The sequence below is a fragment of the Mandrillus leucophaeus genome, unplaced genomic scaffold (genome assembly GCF_000951045.1).
Source record: "Mandrillus leucophaeus isolate KB7577 unplaced genomic scaffold, Mleu.le_1.0 Scaffold899, whole genome shotgun sequence".
Classification (NCBI taxonomy): Eukaryota; Metazoa; Chordata; class Mammalia; order Primates; family Cercopithecidae; genus Mandrillus; species Mandrillus leucophaeus.
In genome coordinates this window covers 232,411-255,118 of record NW_012109796.1, presented here as the reverse complement: position 1 = coordinate 255,118, position 22,708 = coordinate 232,411, and the positions used below count along the sequence as shown (strand labels likewise).

Below are 22,708 nucleotides of genomic sequence, written 5' to 3'. Positions count from 1 at the left end.
AGCCGCGTTACACCTTGGATAAAAGGGAGAAGGGCAAAGCAGACAACAAACACACCGTGAAACTGGTCACAAAAGCGTACCCCCTATACACACCCACCCATGAATGTTAGGACTATGTATGTCACCCCATGGGCATCACCAAGTCCCAGCACTGATCTGCCCTAGTGCCAACGTGTGTGTGGCGGGGAGATCTACCAAAACTTCTTCCCACAGCCTAACAGCCAATCTGTACCAACGTTCTATAAACACTCACCTATGGAACAGCGTCCAAAAGACAGCGACAGACACTGCGCCCACTCCCACCTCCCAGAAGGGTTCTTTGATCAAGTAAGTTATGGTAAACCTTGGATTTCAAAGGTTTCACAAAAGCTTCTTTGCTCTAAGCAGCCCTCTCAGGGCCTTTATGATGTTAATGTGGCCTGAGAATATCCAACGGAGGGATGTGGGGCATTTCTCAAACTTTCTTGACCACAGAATCTCTTTTTCATGAATCATCCCTCAAAATTTAGAACATGGGGAACCGTGAGGGGTCACATGCATGGCATCTGGTACATGCACATCACAATGTGGCCTAGTAAACCAAGGAAACCAGACACGAGAATGTGAAAGCTGCACTGCTGGTCAATGACTCACTGTGTGGGGTGATTCTGGTAGAGTGATGCAACTTTTCCAAGCCTTCATGTTCCCACTGATAAAAGAGAGCTAAGAATTTCTATTGCATATGGATAGAAGACAGAGAAGAGCTTCATTGATATATTTTTTAAGTTCAATAGCTCTATTAGGAGGAAGAGTGATTACACCAAAAATGCACTCAGATAAGAGGTCATCATCTTCAGTGCAAGGGCCCTGCTCTCTGTGGGTTGCAAGTGCAAAAAAACCTCATGAAACCACCAAGCCAACGGCAGCCAGTCTTTTCTCGTCCTCATCCCTGCCCTTTCTCCCTTTCCCCATGTGCTGGGGAACATATCTGTCTTGGATGACTTGAAGAGCGAAGCTGGGAGTGCTGAACATACAGTTTGAAAAGGCAGTCTTCTAAGGACATCTCCCTCCCTGCCCCTCACCTCCCTGAGGTTGAGAATCACGGCAGCAAACAACCCAGATTAAATCTAGGTCCTTCCTCTTCATTAAGAACAAAGAAGGACCCATCACTTCTTTCCAACTCACCTTCTGTGAGTGTCGCTGATAGTAAGACGTTCTGTCGTTTCTGGCATTCAGCGTTTACAGCATTAAGTATCACTGTGATGTCCTTTTCAAAACCCAAATCCAAGATTCTGTGGTTGTAAAAAAAAGAAATTTTCATCTATATGAAGAGCAAATGTGGTCTAAAGGGCCACAGAAGTTGCAACAAGGAGAGCAGAAACAGCCCTTCTCTTCTACCTGTCATCATCCTGGGACGAGGCTCACCTGTCTGCTTCATCAAACACCAACCACCGCAGCCGACTAAAATGAATGTTCTTTGTGGATTTTATATGATCCACCAGGCGTCCAGGAGTTGAGATAAGGATATTTATTCCTTTGCGGAGTCTGTTTAAAATTATATATCATAAAAGAAAGTAAATCAAACAGGGCTACGCTAATAGAAAACACAGGAAAAAGGCAAAAGAGACAGACTCATTTCATGTACAGTACAAACGTGCCATAGCCTGAAATCATGACAAAACATAAAAACTGGGTAGAAAGCTGTGCTTGAGTCTTTCCCTGTACTGTGAGATGCAACTGTTATGATCTGAAATTACATTAAAATCATAAAACCTTAACTTTGAAAGGAATCATAACTACATAATCCAACGCTCTTTATCTGATTCACAAATCCTTTCTAGAACCTTTCAAAGAGATTGTAGTCTAGCCTGTTCTTGAAGGTTTCTGTGCTAGGGAATCTAGTATCTGAGCAAGTTATCCCATGCCAGTGTGCTTCAATTGCTAGGACACTTTTTTCTTATGCTAAGCCCTTTACATAACTTCCATACAACGGGGCTCAAAGCTTTGTCCCATGGGTTATATACAATAAATCTAATTTCTCATTCCCCAAACAACCATTTTCCTATTAGTCCATAGTAATAAAGGCTTCCAATTTTTAGCACATTTTTTTTTTCTTTGTAGAGATGGGGTTCTCGCTATGTTGCCTAGGTTGGTCTCAAACTCCTGGTCTTAAGTCATCCTCCTGCCTTGGCCTCCCAAAGTGCTGGGATTACAGGCATGAGCCACTGTACCCAGCCTAGCTGGATATACTTTCCAGCTTCCCTTGCAGTTAAGTATAGTCATGCTTCTGTTTTAGCAATGTGATAAAAGGGTAAAGGGAACATGCCAATCACACAAGCACCTTCAGAGGGAGCAGGTATGATTATCTCTGTACCTGCTGGCAAGAAATTAGACGCAATGGTTGGAATGCCTGCAACTATCTAAGACTATGAGGTAACCTTAAAAATGGAATCCTTCCATAGTGGCACAAAAAGACAGAGTTTGGTCCCCGACACTGGAGCACCGGGCCAGCCTTGGACTGGCTCTGTCAGATTTCTTAAATGTGGAAGTAAAATAAAACTTGTGTATTGTTTGTGCCGCTGTTATTTCTTGTTATTCACAGCTGAGTCGAATCCTAACCAATGCTTTGAGGTTTCAGGTTTCATATTTACTCCTCGGTTATAGACTACATGCATCATTATTTAGTACTGGTTATTAAGCTGTAATACAATAAAAATGTTTTCAAAAGAATGAAGACAATTTGAGATTTACTTGTTGCAACAATTTTCAACTGACACTCATTATAAATTTTAATAAAGAAAGGAATAAACACACTTGGTCGTAAAAAGCAAGTCCCAAAGCATTATATGAGTTAATGATCTTGTTTTTTTAAAACCAAACAAAACCCCAAACTCTCAATGTACACAAAAGCGAGTTGCACCCAGGTGGATGTATACTAAACCAGGGATGCTGTAGGACATTGGGTAGGTGGGAGTTAAGAAGGTGACAGCACTGTTACTAGCAACATCAGAAGGAAACGTGTTTGTAGGTTTAATATTTTAAAAAACAGCACCGTCTAGAGGTGACCGCTCCCCACTGACTCAATCTGTCCCTGTGCACTGGGACTAGGAAGCAGAGCCTGAGACAAAGCTCTCAGCAGGTTTAGGAGGACTCAGCCTTATGGAACAGGAAGGCAGGACAGATTCAAGAAGGAAATAACAACTAACAGACCTCTTCCTACCTGGCCTTTTCTGATTTTCTCTTCTCTCCTCCCATTAACACTCCAGGCACAATCCAGGTGAAAGGCTACAGAAAGACAGCAGACCACAGTCAGTGCAAAGCCCCTTTACTTAAACATCAGACACTGATTCCAAATTCCCTTTCCTTAAGGCATGAGAGAGAACTGGCACTTCTCATTGTATAAGGTGTTATTGTGCAGACACAATTCCTAGGCATTGCTACACCCATGTACACTATGAATAGTAACTTGAATTATAGGTATATAACTAGCTTCTACCACAGTGAGAAAGAAATGTGAGCTTCTTAAATCATTCAAGTAGCTTCCCTGTCTTTCCCCACAGAGCCTGAACTGAAAACACATTTCAGTAAGTCTACTGCCTTTTTTGGGGTTAAAACCCAAGCAACACCTTTCCCTACTCTCCACCCCTAATAAAAGAAAGAATGGATCAATTCATGGTCTAATTTGGTGAGCTGGCTGGCTTCGACTCTGAAACCTTCACTCTCCTTTCTAAACAAACCCTACTTGCAGCTAAGTTGCTTTCCACTGGGTCACCGTCAGGGTATACCTGTGCATTTCTCTATGTGGCTTGCTAGTGACTATGATGAACCAATTATAGGACTTTATCCACCAGGAGTCACTGATAATCCAGCTAAGCTAGAAATGGGTGGGTTTAGAGCAGTAAAAACCTATAAACTACCTAGAGAGAGCAGAGATATCCAGGCAAAAGGAAATAATTCTAATCTCTTTGAAAATAAAGAATAGACTGTGGTATACTAAATCCTTCCTCAAAGTCAGGAAGCAAGATAAAATGGAACTCATGGTTTGCCTTACCTTAAGCAGTTTCTGGACAGTGTCAAAGCTTTGTAGAGCCAGCTGTAAAAATTTCAAAAGTTATAGATGATCAACAGGATCCCTTCTTTTTTTTTTTTTTTTTTAAGACAATGTAATGTGATTAGGATCCAAACTTGGACCTGAAGTTAAGATTTAAGAAGGAAAAAAATCCTATACACGGAATCTAATATACCTTGTTCTTAGACTGGTTCTGCAACCTGTCAGTTTGGGCGAAGAGTTACAGACACCACGTCTATTTGTTGGACATACACAAAAATAGTGTTTTGTGCTCCCTCTGCTGGCTCAAATTCCCAGAGTGCCACACAGAGAAGTTCAAGTCTGTGCTGCACAAAAATGTAAGGGAATGAACCAAAGTAACCTGAATTTGACTCTCCTTAGAAACAGAAAGAATATGTATGCGAGGTAACACAGAATCGTGATGCAACAGGGTAGCCTCTGGGAACTTCACTCTAAAGGTGCCATGACTGTATTCTACAACTGTCCCAGGGTATGTGAAGCCCGGGAAATGATGGTCACTCCTCAAGTTTACATCAATAAAACAAAAGCAAACCAACAGCTGCACTGGAGAACAAAGCAAGTGAAAATTAAAGTAGGCTACAACCATTAACAACCTTCAAAAATGCCTCATACAGAATCCCCTTCTTAAAGGATGGATATACAGTTTCCACATATTTAGTAATCATGAAGCATCCTAGAGAAGTAGCAAGTTTGCTGCTGTAAAAATTTTAATAGCTTCTGTGCCTGCTCCTTCATTGGACTGAGCTGAGATAGGGGACTGCAGGCTGTATAAAAGGCTGACTTCAAATCATCTCTGTGATCAATTCTCTGTAAGGAAGTGATCAGTATTTGATATAGAAACCAGATACCCTAATCCGAAGTTGCCACTGTGGGCAAATAAAATAGATTAGATAGAATAGAGTTCCACCAAGAAAGAAAAAAAATATTGAAAAGTTTAACTTTTAGGAACAAGTAACATTTTTGGTAGCAGTAGCTTCTTAAAAAAGTTAAAGGTTCATTTTCAGAGCCAACTGCTTTTGGCTTTGAATTTAGTTGCTTAAAAAAAAAAAGCCTACAAAAATGCAAAGTTTTTTTTTTTAAGCAACTCAATTCAAAACACGATTAAACAGACATTTAATAGTGTCATTGGTTTCTAGACAATAGAAAAATACTTTTCCATGCTTATGATTCTCGGAGACTACTTGAATTTTTCTCCTTGACAAGAACCAGAAGGATGGCTTCCAGGCAAATGGAACTGGTGTGCACTGGCTTGTGCAGTAGGGAGAAAAATGGTAAAACCACTTTTAAATTCAAAGAGACATTAGTGAAAGCATGTGCTTAAAACTTGCCCCAAAAGGGAGCCTGCTTACCTCTCTCGTTGGTACGAGCACCAGGGCATAGGGGCCATCACTGCGCTGTTGACACACAGAAAAGAAATGCCATGAGCAGGATAAATAAAGGCAGACTCCAAATGGACAGGACAGGGGGTAGCCAGTTGTAGAACATCAGAAGCACTCTCGATGAAGAAAGGGACAAAATAAGGTTGCCACTGATGTGGTTTGGCTATGCACCTACCCACATTTCAACTTGCATTGTATCTCCCAGAATTCCCACGTTTTAGGACGGAGGGCAGGGGGGCAGGGCAGGAGGTGGTAATTGAATTATGGGGGTCGGTTATTCTCGTGATATAATGAGTAAGGCTCAAGAGATCTGATGGGTTTATCAGGGGTTTCCGCTTTTGCTTCTTCCTCATTCTATTTTGCTGCTGCCATGTAACAAATGCCTTTCGGCCAGGCGCGGTGGTTCAAGCCTGTAATCCCAGCACTTTGGGAGGCCGAGATGGGCGGATCACGAAGTCAGGAGATCCAGACCATCCTGGCTAACACGGTGAAACCCCGTCTCTACTAAAAAATACAAAAAACTAGCCGGGCGAGGTAGCAGGCGCCTGTAGTCCCAGCTACTGGGGAGGCTGAGGCAGGAGCAGGGCGTAAACCCGGGAGGCGGAGCTTGCAGTGAGCTGAGATCCGGCCACTGCACTCCAGCCTGGGCGACAGAGCCAGATTCCGTCTCAAAAAAAACAAAGAAACGCCTTTCGTCCTCTGCCATGATTAGGAGACCTCCCCCAGCCATGTGGAACTGTAAGTCAGATTAAACCTCCTTTTCTTCCCAGTCTCAGGTATGTCTGTATCAGCAGCGTAAAAATGGAATAATACACCCAACTAACCCCATTATTCTAGAATACTGTTCTAAAGATCCTGGCCCAAACAATCTGACAAGAGAAAGAAATATGATGTATAAAATTAGAAAATAGGAGACAAAATTATTGTTAGCAGATGATGTTATTTTATCTTAGAAAAAAAAACCATAAGAGAATTAATTAAAAATCTATTACAAACAAGATAATTTTGTCAAGCAGCTGAATGCAAAATTAAAATATAAAATCAATAACCATCCGGGTGCAGTGGCTCACGCCTGCAATCCCAGCACTTTGGGAGGCCAAGGCGGGCGGATCACTTGAGGTCAGGAGTTCGAGACCAGCCTGACCAACATGGTGAAACCCCGTCTCTACTAAAAACACAAAAATAAGCTGGGCATGGTGGTGGGTGCCTGTAAACCCAGCTCTTAAGGAGGCTGAGGCAGAAGAATCACTTGAACCCAGGAGGTGGAGGTTGCAGTGGGCCAAGATCATGCCATAGAACTCCAGCCTGGGCAACAAGTGCAAAACTCAGTCTCAAATAATAATATTAATAATAATAATAATTATTATTATTATTCAGTAGCCTTCCAATATAAAAAGTTAATAGCAACAAAAAATACGAAAAGAATAAGCTTAGCAAAAAATACACAAAATCTATATGAAGAAAATTTTAAAACATCTCTGAGGGGCATAAAGTAAATTTTGAATAAACGGAAAGATATACCCTATTTCCAGATAAGAAGACGCAATAGTACATATAAGCTAATTCTCTCTAAATCAGTCCATAAATGTAATGTAATTCTAACAAAAATGCCACAAATACATGTATATATAAAATAACATATATAACCAAACAACCTGATTTGAAAGTTCATATGGAAAAATAAATGTACATAAATAACCAAGACATTTATGAAAAACATATCAGATGTTAAAATAATTTAAAGCTGCAGCAATTACAAATAATGATACTGGCACATGAATAGAGATTATAATAGTAAATAGAGTTGAGAATAGAATCAAATAGATACCAAAATTTAGAAAATAATATAAGGACCATTTTATATCAGCAAGAAAAAGATGGTTTAATTCAAAAGTCCTGTGAGAAAAAAATAAAGTTAGGAAAACAAAGCTGGAATTAAGTTGTCCTTTTAATAGATGACATAAAACTCAGAAACCTTAAAAGAAAACACCAATAAATTTTATTACTTAAAAATTTTAAATTTCAGAATGAAAAATAAAGCCTAAACAAAACCAAGAGTCAAATGATAACCTGGGGGGAAAATATGCCACACCTGAGAGAAATAGCTAATTTCCTTAATTTATAGATTTTTAAAAGCCCTGTAATTCAGTTTTTAAAAAAAGACCAATTTGGTCAGGCACAGTGGCTCACGCCTGTAACCCCAGCACTTTGGGCGGCTGAGGTGGGTGGATCACTTGAGGTCAGGGTAAGTTAGAGACCAGCCTGGCCAACACGGTGAAACCCTGTCTCTACAGAAATACAAAAAAGATTAGCCAGGCGTGGTGGCGCATGCCTGTAATCCCAGCTACTCAGGAGGCTGAGACAGGAGAATCTCTTGAACCCAGGAGGCGGAGGTTGCAGTGAGCTGAGATCATGCCATTGCACTCCAGCCTGGGCGAGACAGCAAGACTTCATCTCAAAACAAAACAAAACAAAAAAACCATTCAAATAGAAAAATGAACAAAGCGCCGGATGTTGTGGCTCATGCCTGTAATCCCAGCACTATGGGAGGCCAAGGCGGGCAGATCACTTGAGGTCAGAAGTTCAAGTCCAGCCTGGCCAACATGGTAAAACCCTGTCTCTACTAAAAATACAAATACCTGTAATTCCAGCTACTCGGGAGGCTGAGGCAGGAGAATCTCTTGAACCCTGGAGGTGGAGGTTGCAGTGAGCCAACACTGCACCACTCCACTGCAGCCTGGGTGACAGAGCAAGACTCCGTCTCAAAAAAAAAAAAAAAAAAAAAAGAAGAAGAAACAGAAAGCAGCTGAGAGCACTGGAGGGCATGGGAAAACTGGACCTTCTACACCGCTGCTGGAGGGCACACTGGCATATTCCCTTTCAAGTTTAATGTTGGCATTATCTACTAAAATAAAAATGCAAATTCCACTTACAGAAAGTTCTCCTACAGAGCATATGTGTGCATAAAGAGGTTGTAGAATATTTTACAGACTGTAGAGTATTTAAGTGGCCTTGTTTGTAGCAAAATACTGAATATAATATAAATTCCACCATCCAATAAGAGAATGAGTAATTCACAGTACATACATATATACAATGAAATGCTAGGCAGTCTTCAAAAAGAACAAGGTAGCCCAATATGGTGCTAATTAAGGAGCCCAAAACACATCAAAGGAACCAAAGCAAAGCACAGAACATTCTGCATAACAAAACAACCACTCATTATCAAACCAAGCAAAACAGAAAAAACACTTCACAAAAAAGTGGTAAGAGGAATTACACATACTCATATTTGCTTGATAGGCACAAATTTCCCTGGGAGGATATACAAGAGGCTAATAACCACCATGGCATCTTGAGAAGCAAACTGTGCCACTAGGGCAAAGTGGGAATAGATGACTTTACTTTTCACTATATATATATTTTGGTACCCTTCAAAATTGTTAAAACATATATGGTACGTTATATCTAAAAAGTATTAATAAAAAAATAGAAGAAACCAAAGTAATCCGAAAAAGGCCCCTAAGCCAACGGTGCCTTGCACATCCAAAGTGCTCAAAGACACTGAATGAAGGAAACAAAACAATGTTAGTGCCAAAGCTAAGCACAGAGCTAACAGCAAATTCAATTACAAGTATGGTTGTCGTGTTTTGCATAAGAAACATTTACCCAAAAGAAGAAAAGGATTTGGAATTCAAACCAGAGTCGTCTGTACTCAACATCGACTTTGTGAGACTACACTGAACGCAAGCTAGGAATGGTAAATATGCTAGTACAACAGTAGCAATGTGCCATCATGTGACGTTAGGAAATTCTGACATTTCAAAAGGTGTTACTACATAGAGAAGAAGAAAGAAAAATCAATTCCTCACAGGGCACAAGTAAGTGAGGGAGGATGGATATGATGCTAAAAAAAAAAAAAAAAAAATCAGAGCCAAAATAACTGAAGAGTGTGGACACAGAAAAGCAGTCCGTTCTCATGCCATCACCAAAGTAATTTAAGAATCTGTTGGGTGCCTTAAATTTGCTGTGCCCTCCAGATAGGTTTTTTACAGGTCAAATCATTTTACAATGAACTCCAAGGGACTATATTGAGTCTTACTTGAAATAAGTGAATTAAATTGAGGCTTGGAAAACTGTGTTTCTGCAGAATATTCCAGTCTTTAATAGAATGATCTGTTCGTGATTTTTTAAAATATTGCAGCAAATAAAAAGTGACATGGCTTACTAACGGTTCTGAATATAACCAATCAAATCATTGCCCCTCCAACTAGCCACATGACCACGTTGCTGATGATGGCTAAAGCATGATGTCACCATGCACTGCACGTCAGGTCTCAACACTGCACATACATTAGCTAAACCCTGATCCCAGCGCTTGGAGACAGGCACTGCTATTGTCCCTGTGCCACAGCAAAGACACTAAGGCACAGAGGATGAACGATTTGCCTCAAGTTACCCTCAGACCCAGGATTGAGCACAGTTGCCCACCACACCATTCCCCTGATGTGTATGTCATCAAATCTCTCTCATCCTCCAGTCACGGATCTATGAAATGAGAGTTAGCCTAGAACTGTATAAGCCATTCCAGCTTAAAGAGTCCAAACTCTTCTACTGGTATAAAGAAAAACCTCTCCACTGGCAAGATGTTCTCCTGGAGTCCGCAAGTGGATGAGACTTTACTACATGATTGTAGTAATTTGCATTTATTTTTCTCTATGTGCCAGGGACAATGTTAAGCACTTTACACAAATTCTCTCGCTGTAAACCACTTAATATGGGGGGGAAAATCAGTTACCTTTAGGAAGTAAAATTCCTCACTCAGAGAAAATCTATGTTAACAGTTTGCTAAGAATTATTCCAGCCTTTTTATGCATACATACACAACTATTACTTATGAAACTCGGGTCACACTATACATACCATTTTGTAACTTGCCCTTTTTCAAGTAACAAAGTAAAAATATTTGTTCAAGTTCACAAACGGTAATTGAAAAAGTATCATTTTTTTAATGGCTATACTTGGTTCCATCTCTGGATGATTTTGTAGGGTTTCTTTAACTGATTTTTAAAAATTCCGAACCTATTCATTTTGAATGAATTCAGGCTTACAATTTCAGACTTACAAAAAATTTGCATAAAAAAGCAAGGAATTTCCACATGCCTTTCTCTCAGCTTCTCCGTATGTATTATCAATTATCAAAACCATAGTATAATCATCAAAACTGGGAAATTAACACTGATTCAATGCTATTGACTAATCTACAGACCTTATTCAAATTTCATCAATTGACCTGTTAATGTCCTATTTCCAGACTAGGATCCAATCCAGGACTACATGTTGTATTTTGTTGTCATGTCCCCTTTAATCTGGGTAGTTCTTTAGCATTTGTCTTTTATAACCTTAACGCTTTCTGAAAACACTGGCCAGTTATTTTGTAGAGTGTCCCTTGATTTGGATTTGTACGGCATTTCCTCATGACCAAATTCAGGTTATGCGTTTTTGGCAAGAAGGGATGTATCCTCCCCAGTGCAGGGTATCAGGGGGCACACGAGGTCAGAACATCTCATTACTGGTGATGCACACTGATCATTTGGTTAAGGTAGTGACAGCCAGGCTTCCTGACTGGAAAGTTACTGCTTTTCCCTTTGTAATTAAAAAGTATCTTGTGGAGGGATATTTTGAGACTATGTAAATATCCACTCCCTGCCCCAGCCCCCACAACACTTTCATCTACTCATTTTAGCATCTATGATAACTTATGCCTGAAACAATATTACTGTGGCATTTGCCAAATGGTGACTTTCTATTTCTATCATGTCTATATTTATTAGAATTCTACATAAAGAAGAATTCTACCTTCTCCCTCATTTATGTATTCAATAATTTATTTATATCAGTTTGAACTCATGGATATTCTGTTTTAGTTTACAGACTGTAATGCAACACTATTATTATTTGTCACTCAAGTATCAGGCAGGCTACATACACTGCTAATTCTGCATATCCAAACTGAGAAAAACAGTCATCGATTAGCTTTTGCCTGTTTTTTTGCACTCACTTCACTTTCTGTTTCTGGTCTTACCACCCCCTCTCAGCTGAGATAACGAGGGCTGTATCTGTAGGATCCTGGGCTGGCGTCTGAGATGAAGCCTCCGCCCATGGATCACAGCAGTTAACTGGCCTCCTAGGGGCTCAACCCAGGCACTAAATTAACACGTTTCACAACTAAAGATAAATTCCACGTAATCTCAAAAAATGAGGCAGCCCAATTTGTCCTCATATTAATATTTCAGCTAAACGGGTGCTTATTTTCATATTTACTGTTCATAAGAAACCACTGTTTTAAATATGAAGTTCAGCCTTCTTGGTCAAAAGTAAACACCACATGGGAACTTAGAAGGTTAAAATTGAATGCTTTATATACAACACAGACTCGAGCATCAAGGGACGGCTGCAAAACCAAATCCCCGTTATTGAGCCATCATTCTGTAAAAGGTCCCATGTTAGGCACCGTGGAAGACACGGATGCATGGTCCCCATACAGCACAGGAGCCAGTAATTAACCTTCGCTGTAAGTCTTCACACAGAGTAAGTCTGTGTGAAGCTTGGTCTCTGCAGCCAAACACAACTGAGGTAGAAATCTAGTTCCACCATTACTTGTTGCATGGCCTTGGTTAACTTTCCTAAGCCTGTTGTTCTTTGTAAAATATGGATAACAGTAATACCTAAACACGGTGGGGGAGAGAGCAGTTAAAGATTCAAGAAGGGAACACATGCAAAGCATCATGCCTGGCACACAGCGAGCATTTTACAAAGTTTCCCTGTTACACTCACTATGACAATTGTGAAGTGTATTTATTCTACTCTAGGAACAGTCTTTAGATACAACACATTTATGTAATAAATAAATTAAAAGGAGGTGAAAAAAATACTCAGTATAAACAGATTCTTTTAATCCTAATATTTCTGTTAGGGTTCAGTTTGCTGGTTGCTTATGCACTATAAGCAATGACAGAAAAACACATTTGATACACACCTGTATTTTTGACTTCATTGCTTGAAGGGACTGGACCACAGGGATGCAATAGGCAAGAGTTTTACCTTTCAAAAAAAGCAGCAGCAGTTAAAATTACACATCCTACAGATGTAAGAAAAGCAAAGGATGTAAAGGGAACAGGCTCTGCTATCTTCCAGTGGTACTAAACTCTGGGGAAAAGGAAACTGCCCATTATACATCCAAGAGAAGTGAAAAGGGGCTTCCCTGTCTGCCACAAATCCCAATTTTGCTTTGTAAAATGAGTACTTCTAAAAAACTAGAAGCTTCAGTTCCTTTATTCATCTGACAAGAGATAACGATATGTCTCCCAAATTACACAGAAGCTCAACTTGATGGCTGTCTGCAGGAGCCAGAAAATTCCTCCTTTGAAGTCCTCCCTACCCTCTCAGAGGAGCTTCAGTGGTCAATTACATCTCCTCTACAGTGCTGACGTGATTGGGAACCAGTCTGTACTCTAGAGCTCATCTCTAATGACGGAGAAACCAACAGATGGCAAAAACTTTGGGTATCCAGCCTTCTGAATGGTGGCCGAGCTGGTGGGAGTAAAGGATAGCTGAATGCCCACTGAGGGCACACAGGGTCAAAACAGCAAGTCCAGACTGACCTGGAACATGGCAGAAACAGTGTTCTGTCCTCGAGCACAACTGGCATCTGATCAGTGTATGCTCAGGCCAGAAATCACTCTGTGTTTAATACCAGAAGAAAACATTCATTCTCCACTAGACTGAGAATGGGCAACTGCGGCCACAGAGTGCGGGACTTGGTAAAGCCCCGAAGTAGGCTCTGAGGAAATTATAGCTGAACCTGACTACCTCCTAATCATTCCTTATCGTGGCACCATCAACTGTCCCCTTCCTTTCATTATGTGAACACATTCGGGGCTCTAATCAAAAGCAAGCATGGCCTCCCTCCCACAAACGAAACAAAATTACCACCACCACCAACCCACACACCTCATGGCAAAACCTACTGCATGACCATGCGTCTGAGCAAAGGAAAAAGGGCAGAGATGAAATGAGACTAACCTGAGCCCGTCTGGGATCTCACGAGAGCATCTCTGCCTTCCAGCAACACAGGAATACTTTGCTTCTGAACGCTGGGCCACCCGAAAAAAAAGAACACGCTTCATCTATATCATCCAGTTAAAGGCAGAGATGCAGGATACGTAAAAGGCAACTGCCCACACTTGGATTCATCTAGCAACTGCCACCTTAGAAGCTATCAAAGCATTCAAATAAAGGTGTGAAGAAACTTCTGATGATTATAAAGATCAAACCCTAGTTACATTTCTGGAACTTAGCCTGAAAATGGTGAGGCAAACCAGAGACTGGCCATTCTATTAACCTAATTCTTCTAAAAATGGAACAGGCAGCTGAGTGCGGTGGCTCACGCCTGTGATCCCTGCACTTTGAGAGGCCAAGGTGGGTGGATCACCTGTGGTCAGGAGTTTGACTAGCCTGGCCAACATGATGAAACCGCATCTCTACTAAAAATACAAAAAATTAGCTGGGAGTGGTGGCACGTGCTTGTAATCCCAGCTACTCAGGAGGCTGAGGCAGGAGAATTGCTTGAACCTGGGAGGCAGAGGTTGTAGTTAGCCCAGATCGCGCCACTGCACTCCAGCCTGGGCAACAAGAGTAAAACTCCGTCTCAAAAAAACAAAAAACAAAAAAAGGAACAGGCATGACAACAAATCAGAGTTACTACAAAGTGTATCACACACTCTCTTGCCTTCACTAACAGGAATATGACACACAATGAAACATAATGGAAAGGTTTCCATGCAGGATAGCAGGAGGAAGCTCGCTAACGCTTCAGAGAGCCAGCAGTTGCTACCTATTCTCCAGGAGAAGGTTATGGATATGCCGAAATGTGTGTCTACACATGTATTTTAAAACAAGAAACAGAAGAGACACAAAAATCACTTAAATCGGGTTGATGAAATAAACAAAAAACTTGTCGGGAGGTCCCTTAATTTAGTCTTTAATATTCTTATTAATTTTTACTAGTAAAAGTAAAAAATCATTATGAAAATGCACAGAAGCACAAATACTCAAAACAAGGAAGCTCATCTCCTCGCACCTATTTCACTTCTTTATTTTCCAGGAGTCATTCCCTGTAACAAACGTTGAAAACATTTTTTCAGTATCCCACTCTCTCCAACTGAACATTTACTCTTGCCTTTTTGGTTGACTCTAATTCTTACTACTAAGAAACGGCATGGTCACATTCTCTATTTTGGCCAAATTCTTTTCAGGGAAGCACAGAAAACAGCGGCGCTCACGCAGCCCACCTTTTGGATGAGACGTCTCTCGCAGTTTAGAGCCAAGGGCAGAACTAGATGGAAAGCCAGTCTTTCCATTTAACAGGTGGAGAGAATGAGTAGCTAAGTGAGATGACAACCCTTTATGGTCGATAACCTGGCACTGTTTTCTAACGCCAAGATACAAATCTGCTCTGCCTTGCACAGACAGGTTTCATCTGGTTATACCCAAGTAACGCCTAAGAAATCAAGAGGAGCCTGAAGTTCTTACCTGGTCATACTAGACATTTTTAAGACCGTATTTATTGTGGAAATCTAAAAGAGAAGATGAAAAAGCTTTAATTAATATTTTGATACAAAATATTTAATGGAAGTTACACAAAAAAGGAGAAACTATTGAGAGGACATTGACTACTAAGATCAAATGAAGTTCTTCCACCCAGGTGGTGCTTTCTACTCGCGGCGATTCTGTCAGCTGCCCTAACTCACTGGGGACACAAAGGGCAAAGTTTGGAAAAATTTTTGCTTGCTATACCAAGGGGAGGGGGGCACTGCTGGCATCTAGTGGGTAGAGGCCTGGGATGCTGCTGAACATCCTACAATGCACAGGAAGTCCCCAAAACTAAGACTGACCTAGTCCAAAATGTCCACAGCACCAAGACTGAGAAACCCTGTTCTACCCTGAAGGTGAGAAAACAAGCTTAGGTAACCCACCCTACAGAAGGGGTAGGTAAGCTGTAATCGTAAGTGGAGAGGAAACCAAGCCTGCCTAAAAGTTAATATATTTTTTTCTTCTTACTCATGAGTCTGGAGAACTTTTTTTCCTTTAAAGTGTCCGTTTGTTTGTAGAACACACACTAAAATACTCTTCTTCCCTCACTTCTCTAAAACTGTGGATGTCCTTTAACGGCAAGATGCCAGCACAGTTCCCTCTCCTATGGTCACTGTGACATCTGCCACCACAAATGGCTTCACCACTACAGCTATCCAGTAAATACGGAGCTGTTTGAAGTTTACCAAGTGATGTCCTGACCCTAAATCACGTTAGTCGAGGAAAGTCTTCAGTACTTAAAAAACAACACACAAAAACACACAAAACACACCGGATGGGGGAAGGTGGGGGCCAGAAAACAGTGAACAGTAACCTAAGCACCCCTGAACTGTCCTAGAAGAGTATCATATCAATCTCAGTTCATTCAGGTAACTTAGAGCAGAAACAAACACTCTCCGATTTCTCTTCCTAGAACTGCCGTTGCACAGACCTTCTGAACGGACAAACGCACCAAAAACAACTGACCCAGAAAACACCGAGAGGTACTTACTAAATGTGGGTGGAGGCCCAGTTCATGAAAAGCAGCTGAAGTAAACACTTTTTCTTGCACCTGCTTTACCACAGGTCTGCAAATGATGAACAAAAACCCAGGCATCAGTGCCAATATTAACAAAGAAGAGGCAGAACACGTTCTTTTTTCTTCCTGAAGGGCATCTGCTGCTGGACATACCTGTGGAGTTCCGGAATGTCAGGGTTGTTTTTAAACAGTGATGAAGTCTTAATGCACGGTCTCTCCTCCTGGTTTCTATCACTTGGGCCAACCGAATGCTTCTTTGGAGAAAACGTTTTTTGTGTGTTCCCCTTAAAAGTCCTCTGAGTTTCTTTAACACTAGTTTTCTTGGCTGGCAGAAATGAAGTTTCGTTCCTCCGTTTCGCTGGGGGAGCCTCACTGGACGCTTGGTGTTTTCTTTTCGTAGCCTTTGCTTGCTGCGTTGTTCCCAGAAGGAAAGATCAACAAGAGATGCATTAGTCCATGAAGACAGAGCTCGCAGTGAAGCCTGACTGCCCACAGAATTGCATCTCTCCCTGCAGAGATCATTATGCCCCATATGTCAAGCAACAGTTTAGGGTTTGCAGTCAGACTCTTTGACTCAGCTTCTTCCAAAAGGTAAAGAAAACAAAAAAGAAAAAAGTCTCAGCTCACTCATCTACCAGACCTCACCATCCATCTTAACTGTTAAATCAATCAAGATAAGGTAAGGATGAAGCAGCAGCATTTTTCCAGTTGAATGTTAACTAATGGAGTCCGCTTTAAGGGAAGCAAGAATTCACCTTGTGCAGGGTGTGTCAATCCATATTCCTAGGAACCCAGTCACCCAAGGAGAAAAGAGGGGCAGGGGGAAAATGAATCTTTTCTTTCCACTAACAAAGCACACTGGAGATCGCACAGGAGAGAGGGGCGAGGGGGAACGCGCATCCCAGCCCGTGCCCAGGAAGCGGAAACCTTCATTACCATTCTACCCTAGTGCCTGGATCTCTGTCATTCTCTCCTCTCAAGCTGCTCCTCCAGATTCAGATGGCCTGGAGAAAATTTCTACGCCCTGTTCCCATTCCAAATGAGAATGTTGCTCCATCCATCACCTCTACCACAATGACTTCCTACCTCCCTTGCCTTTTGAGTCTCTGAGTCCCCGAGTCCCTGCCTGATTGCCGATTACAGGCTACACAGCCCCAGGGATCTCTTGCCTGTTGCTTCTTATTTCCATTATACGAATGTGGTTCAATGCATGATGTCCAAACTTCCCGTAGGAGAAGAAACATCCAATTCCTCTATTTTATTTGGCCGCCTTCTCTGATTTACAAATGAATATAAAAGCATCCCTTGAGTAGCCAGTGCTTGTTATTCTGGAGTTTGGGGTTCTCTCAGAATACGTTATTTTCCTCTTTGCTTGAAATAATGACTTGGTTTTACGTGTCGGCTTTCTTTAGCCATGACCGTCAGCTTCAGACTAACCTACCAATAACAACAGTTCTTTGTTCCAGAAGGATTCCTTTACTTAAGTAATTAAATAAATACAACTTCAAATATCTAATATTAATAAAGTAAAAACAGACATATTCCATCTTACAAATTTATTTTTTTACAAAGTCTCAAGTTCATGAATTTTCAGATTAAAGAAAGAGATGAAATCAAGTTTCAGGTTTGTTGAATCATCTGCAAGACAGCATGAAATGTGCAGACTTCACCTGATTTACAGACCCAGGACTCCTGGAGCACAAAAACTCTTAAAGGCCACTCCCGCCATGCATGGAATTCCTGACAGTCCCTGGCACGTGGACTGGCAGCCTCTCCCCGCATACCTCCTGCAGCCCACGAGGCAGCCTATTCTGTTCATGACCAATTCTAGGAACCAGGAAGCTGTCTCTGACATTTATGTAAGATCTGCACCCTTGAACATCTACCTAATAATTTCAGCAGCAACACAGAACAAGCTTACTTCCTTTTAACACATAACATTCCTTCGTATATCACATAACTCTCTTTTCTTTCTTCTTTGGACTCAATATTTCAAGCAGGACACAACTTTAGATCCTTTATCGTCTTGGTCACCCTTTATTCCTATGTCAACATCTCTCTAAAAGCAAGTACTGAGAGTTAAACACAATAGGTTTTCCATTGCTCTTAGGCTAAACTAAAAAGTCTGTAATACTGCCAGGTGCCATAGCTCATGCCTGTAATCCCAGCACTTTGTGAGGCTGAGGTGAGCTGATTGCTTGAAGCCAGGAGTTCGAGACCAGCCTGGGCAACATGCTGAAACCCTGTCTCTACAAAAAAAATACAAAAATTAGCTGGTGCATGTCTGTAGTCCCAGCTACCTGGGAGGCTAAGTTGGGGGGATCACCTGATCCCGGGAGGTCAAGGCTGGATTGAGCCATGATGCCACTGCTCTCCAGCCTGGGCAACAAGAGTAAAACCCTGGCTCAAAAAAAAAAAAAAAAAAGCCTGTAACATGATCAATAAAGCCCTCTAGAATCTGACCTCTGGCCACCTCACCAGCTTCAGCTTTACTCTCTGTCACTCAGGTCTTCCTTCAGTTCCTAGAATGTGCTGTGCTCCTTCCTCCTCCTCCTCCTCTGCACATGCTACTCGCACACCCAGGACTCCACTCTGCCCTCTGGCTGGCCACCCCGTACTCATCCTTCAGATGTAGGCTGACCAAGTCCTTCCTCAGAAGGGCCTTTCCTGACCTCTCTTCACCTAGTCAAGCCAAGGTACCCTGTTCTTGGCTCTCCTGGCACCCTTATTCTCCTCCACGGCATTCGGCAAAATAATAAGCATAGCATGGAACCCATTGTTTTATGTCTGTCTTTCCCATAGACTGTAAGCTCCACAAGAAAGGGACCAGTCTGTCCTACATAGCACTGTATCCCCTGTACAGGTCCCTGTCTGGCAGAGTAAGCACTCAACAAATACTTGTAAGATGAATGAATAACACACAATGGAATTATCCCTTTCCACGAGCTGGATAAGATTCTACTTGTTAGCTTTTCTCCCCCAGCATCCAAAACACATTCATTCAGCAGTTGTCAAGAAGCTTGGTTCTGAAGACACAAAGTAGAAAGATTCGCTAAGCCCTTGAGGAAGTCATATAGCAGCAGAGTACAAAGGCATAAAGAGTATAAGACAAAAGTATAAAGGCATAAATCCAATCTCTACACTGGTGCTACAGACGAGATACATACAAAAGGCCGTGAGAGCACCAAGGAAAACTGGACTAACATGGCCTGCGGCAAAGGAGAGGGAGGTAAGAAAACCAAGAATGCTTTGTGAGGTGGCGTCTGAGCAGAGAGGGAGCAAGGACATATCTGGATCTACTAAAAATTAGTTGTGCAACATGAAGCAAGTCACTTCCGTCTCAGTCTCCGCTGCCTCACCTGTAAAATGAGGGGATTTTGGCAGATGACCTCTAGGACCCGTCCAGCCCTGAGAGTCTAAGATGCCATGCCTTTGATATTAATAAACATACTGACTAGTTACTGTATGCCAAGGAGTATGCTAAGTACTCACATGTATTCTCTCATTTGTCAACACAGGTACTGTTACCATCTCATTTTAAGATGCGAACATGGAGGCAGAGATGTGAGGTAATTTGTCCCAGAATCACTGAAGGAACCAGGCTTTCCCCAGGCATCATGATTCTACATTCTAGCGTCCTCACGACAATACTATAATCAAGGTCTTTTATTAACCATATCCTCTTTGCTTTAGAAAACATCATGTGTAGTGATTCCTATTTTGAGTTGTTCTCTAGAACAGGACATACACCGAAACGGCAACAAGCACTGAGTATGGCAATTATGGGTGGGTTTATAAAAATCTTTTTTCCTAATTTTCTGTAATAAATTTGTATTAATAATCAGTCTTTTTTTTTTTTTGAGATGGAGTCTCACTCTGTCACCCCAGCTGGAGTGCAGTGATCTCTGCTCATTACAACCTCCCCTGGCTCCCAGGTTCAAGGGATTCTCGTGCCTCAGCCTCCCGAGTGGCTGGGATCACAGGTGCCCATCACCACACCCGGCTAATTTTTTTTTCTGTATTTTTAGTAGAGAGGGGGTTTCACCATATTGGCCAGGCTGGTCTCCAACTCCTGACCTCAAGTGATCTGCCTGCCTCGGCCTCCCAAAGTGCTGGGATTACAGGTGTGAGCCACCTTGCCCAGTCCAGAAAGTATTTTTAGAGAGAAAATTTCCACATAGTGTTAGATATAGCATAATTTAAGCTGTCAGTCTTTCTAAATCCAGTATATTAGCTACCCATCTCAAGCAGTGGCTCACGCCTGTAATCCCAGCACTTTGGGAGACCGAGGTGGGTGGATCACTGGAGACGAAGAGTTTGAGACCAGACTGGGCAACATAGTGAGGCCCCATCTCTACTAAAAATATCAAAAAATTAGCCAGGCATGGTGGTGGGAACCTGTAACCCCAGCTACTCAGGAGGCTGAGGCAGGAGAAGTGCTGGAACCTGAGAGGCAGAGGTTGGAGTGAGCCAAGATTGCGCCACTGCACTCCAGCCTGGGCGACAGAGACTCCATCTCAACAAAAAAAAAAATGTAGATTTAGACAAGGCCACTGCAGACACCTGTCATCACCGCATTAATTAATCCCCTTTTGATAATCATAAAACTAGGTACCCTACATTTACTTACTCAATGCTTCTTATGTGTTAGTTACCAGGCTCTGCACAGGACACAAGCACCCCACTGACCTCCTGATGTAGCAATCTATTATCCAAAATGGAGCCAAAACTACTTTATATTGTTGGCATTTATTAAGTGCCTCTATGGGCCAGACAACGTATAGTCTTTATGTATGTTATCTCAATGAATCCTTACAATAGTCTTCTATGAAGTAGAAATTATTGTTCTCATTTTATAGATAGGAAAAGTGAGAATCAGAAAGATTAAGTAACTTGCTCCAAGGTCACAGAGCTAGCGTGCAGCCTATTCCAAATCCCACACTCCCAGTGGCTCTTCTATCCTTCTCCCCAGCTCCTTCCCGATGTAGCTACACTTGGCTAGCTGGACTCCTTACTGCCAAGCATCTAAATCCTAAAGTTTGATGATCACTTTATGATTTTACATCAGCCTTTCTGTCCTGTGGTCCTCTTTTCCAGGAGACAAATCAACCATCCTAGAAACCAGTTTTCAGTTCTTGCTTAAGTTAATTTTAGGGTATCTTTCCCCTCTCTAGCAATGGGATTATATCAATGAAACCGATTTTCCTATCCCCCTCCATTGCACGTAGATGAAAATCTGTCCCATTTTTGAAAGCTCTTTAAAGAAAACTCCTAGTTGCCAGTCCTCACTCCTGCAACAAACGAACCTTCCTCATGGTGACGAAAAGAGTTAAACTCTAAAATATTTGAAGAGACTTATTCTGAGCCAAGCATGAGTGACCACGGCCTGTGACCCAGCCCTCTGGAGGTCCTGAGAACATGTGCCCAAGGTGGTCGCGGTGCGGCCTGGTTTTACACATTTTAGAAAGGCATCAGACATCAATCAAATACATTTCGGAAATACACTGGTTTTGTCCAGAAAGGTGGGACAACTCAAAGCGGGGGCTTCCAGGGTATAGGTAAATTTAAACATTTTCTGGTTGACAATTGGTTGAGTTTGTCTAAACACCTGGGATGGATACAAAGAAAATGCTCAGGTGAAGATAAGATTGTGGAGAACAAGGTTCTTTTGAAGTCTTTAGTGGCTGCCCTTAGAGACAACAGACGACAAGTGTTCCCTATTCAGATCTTTGAAAGGTGGTAGACTCTTAATTTCTTTACGATTGGGAGGGCCTGGAAGAAAAAGATCTAGCTGTGTTAATAGAGATTCTTTACAGATGGAAATTTCCGCGCCCCCCGCCCCGGCCACAAAGAACAGCTTTGCAGGGCCATTTCAAAATATGGCAAAGAAACATGTTTTGGGGTAATATTTTAACTTTCTTCTTTGTCACATAATATTAGGCCAGAGCCAGATTGGAAAGTAAGTCACGATATACAGGGTTAAATGAAAGCCATCTGATGAGAATTTATGGTGTGTAGCGCATGACTCTTCCCAAACAGGAATGTGGGAAGATTTAAATAAATAATAAAAATAAAAATAAAAAAACAGAGCTTAGTCCGCACTCAGTCGAGGAAACTGGCTTAGAGAAGTTAAGCCTTGGCCTGGGACTTGCGCCGGAGCGTCAGGTCCTACCTTCCACGGGAAACAGCCTCTAATTCTTTCCTCTACTTTTCCAGGCGCAGGAGCCAGCTCCCGCCCCTCCACACCGCTCCACTCCCCCCTTCCAGGCGCATCCCCGCGGGTGGTGTTCCGGTTAGAGACACGTGTTTCGGCGCAACTTGTCTCGAAGCTGCCCCGTGTCTGACTTTCTCCCGCTGAACTCCGTAAATGACTCGAAACCCGACTCCGAGGCACGGCTGCAGCTCGCGGCGCGCCGAGAGCCGGGCCGCGGGTGGGGACGGAGCTGAAGCCAGGTCAGAACTCACTCGACTCGCCTGGGCTGAGGGACGTCTGGAGAACGTTCTGGGGTTGTCCGAGAGCGAACTGTCGGCAGCTGCCATGGCCTGCGTGGGTGACGCGTGGTGCAGCGGCAAGCCGGGTGCGCAGAC

At 42.2% G+C, this 22,708-nt stretch overlaps 1 protein-coding gene across 1 annotated transcript in view; it reads right to left on the bottom strand.

The window, feature by feature from the left end:
- The window catches only part of DDX31 (DEAD (Asp-Glu-Ala-Asp) box polypeptide 31), an 80,033-nt gene that overhangs the window by 57,057 nt on the left and 268 nt on the right, over window positions 1-22,708 (bottom strand). Inside the window, 11 exon segments of the mRNA XM_011969545.1 lie at window positions 1,165-1,271; window positions 1,405-1,524; window positions 3,200-3,264; window positions 4,031-4,072; window positions 5,419-5,463; window positions 12,488-12,552; window positions 13,534-13,604; window positions 15,043-15,086; window positions 16,094-16,169; window positions 16,274-16,530; window positions 22,586-22,708. Of these exon segments, the coding sequence (XP_011824935.1) occupies window positions 1,165-1,271; window positions 1,405-1,524; window positions 3,200-3,264; window positions 4,031-4,072; window positions 5,419-5,463; window positions 12,488-12,552; window positions 13,534-13,604; window positions 15,043-15,086; window positions 16,094-16,169; window positions 16,274-16,530; window positions 22,586-22,708 (1,015 nt within the window).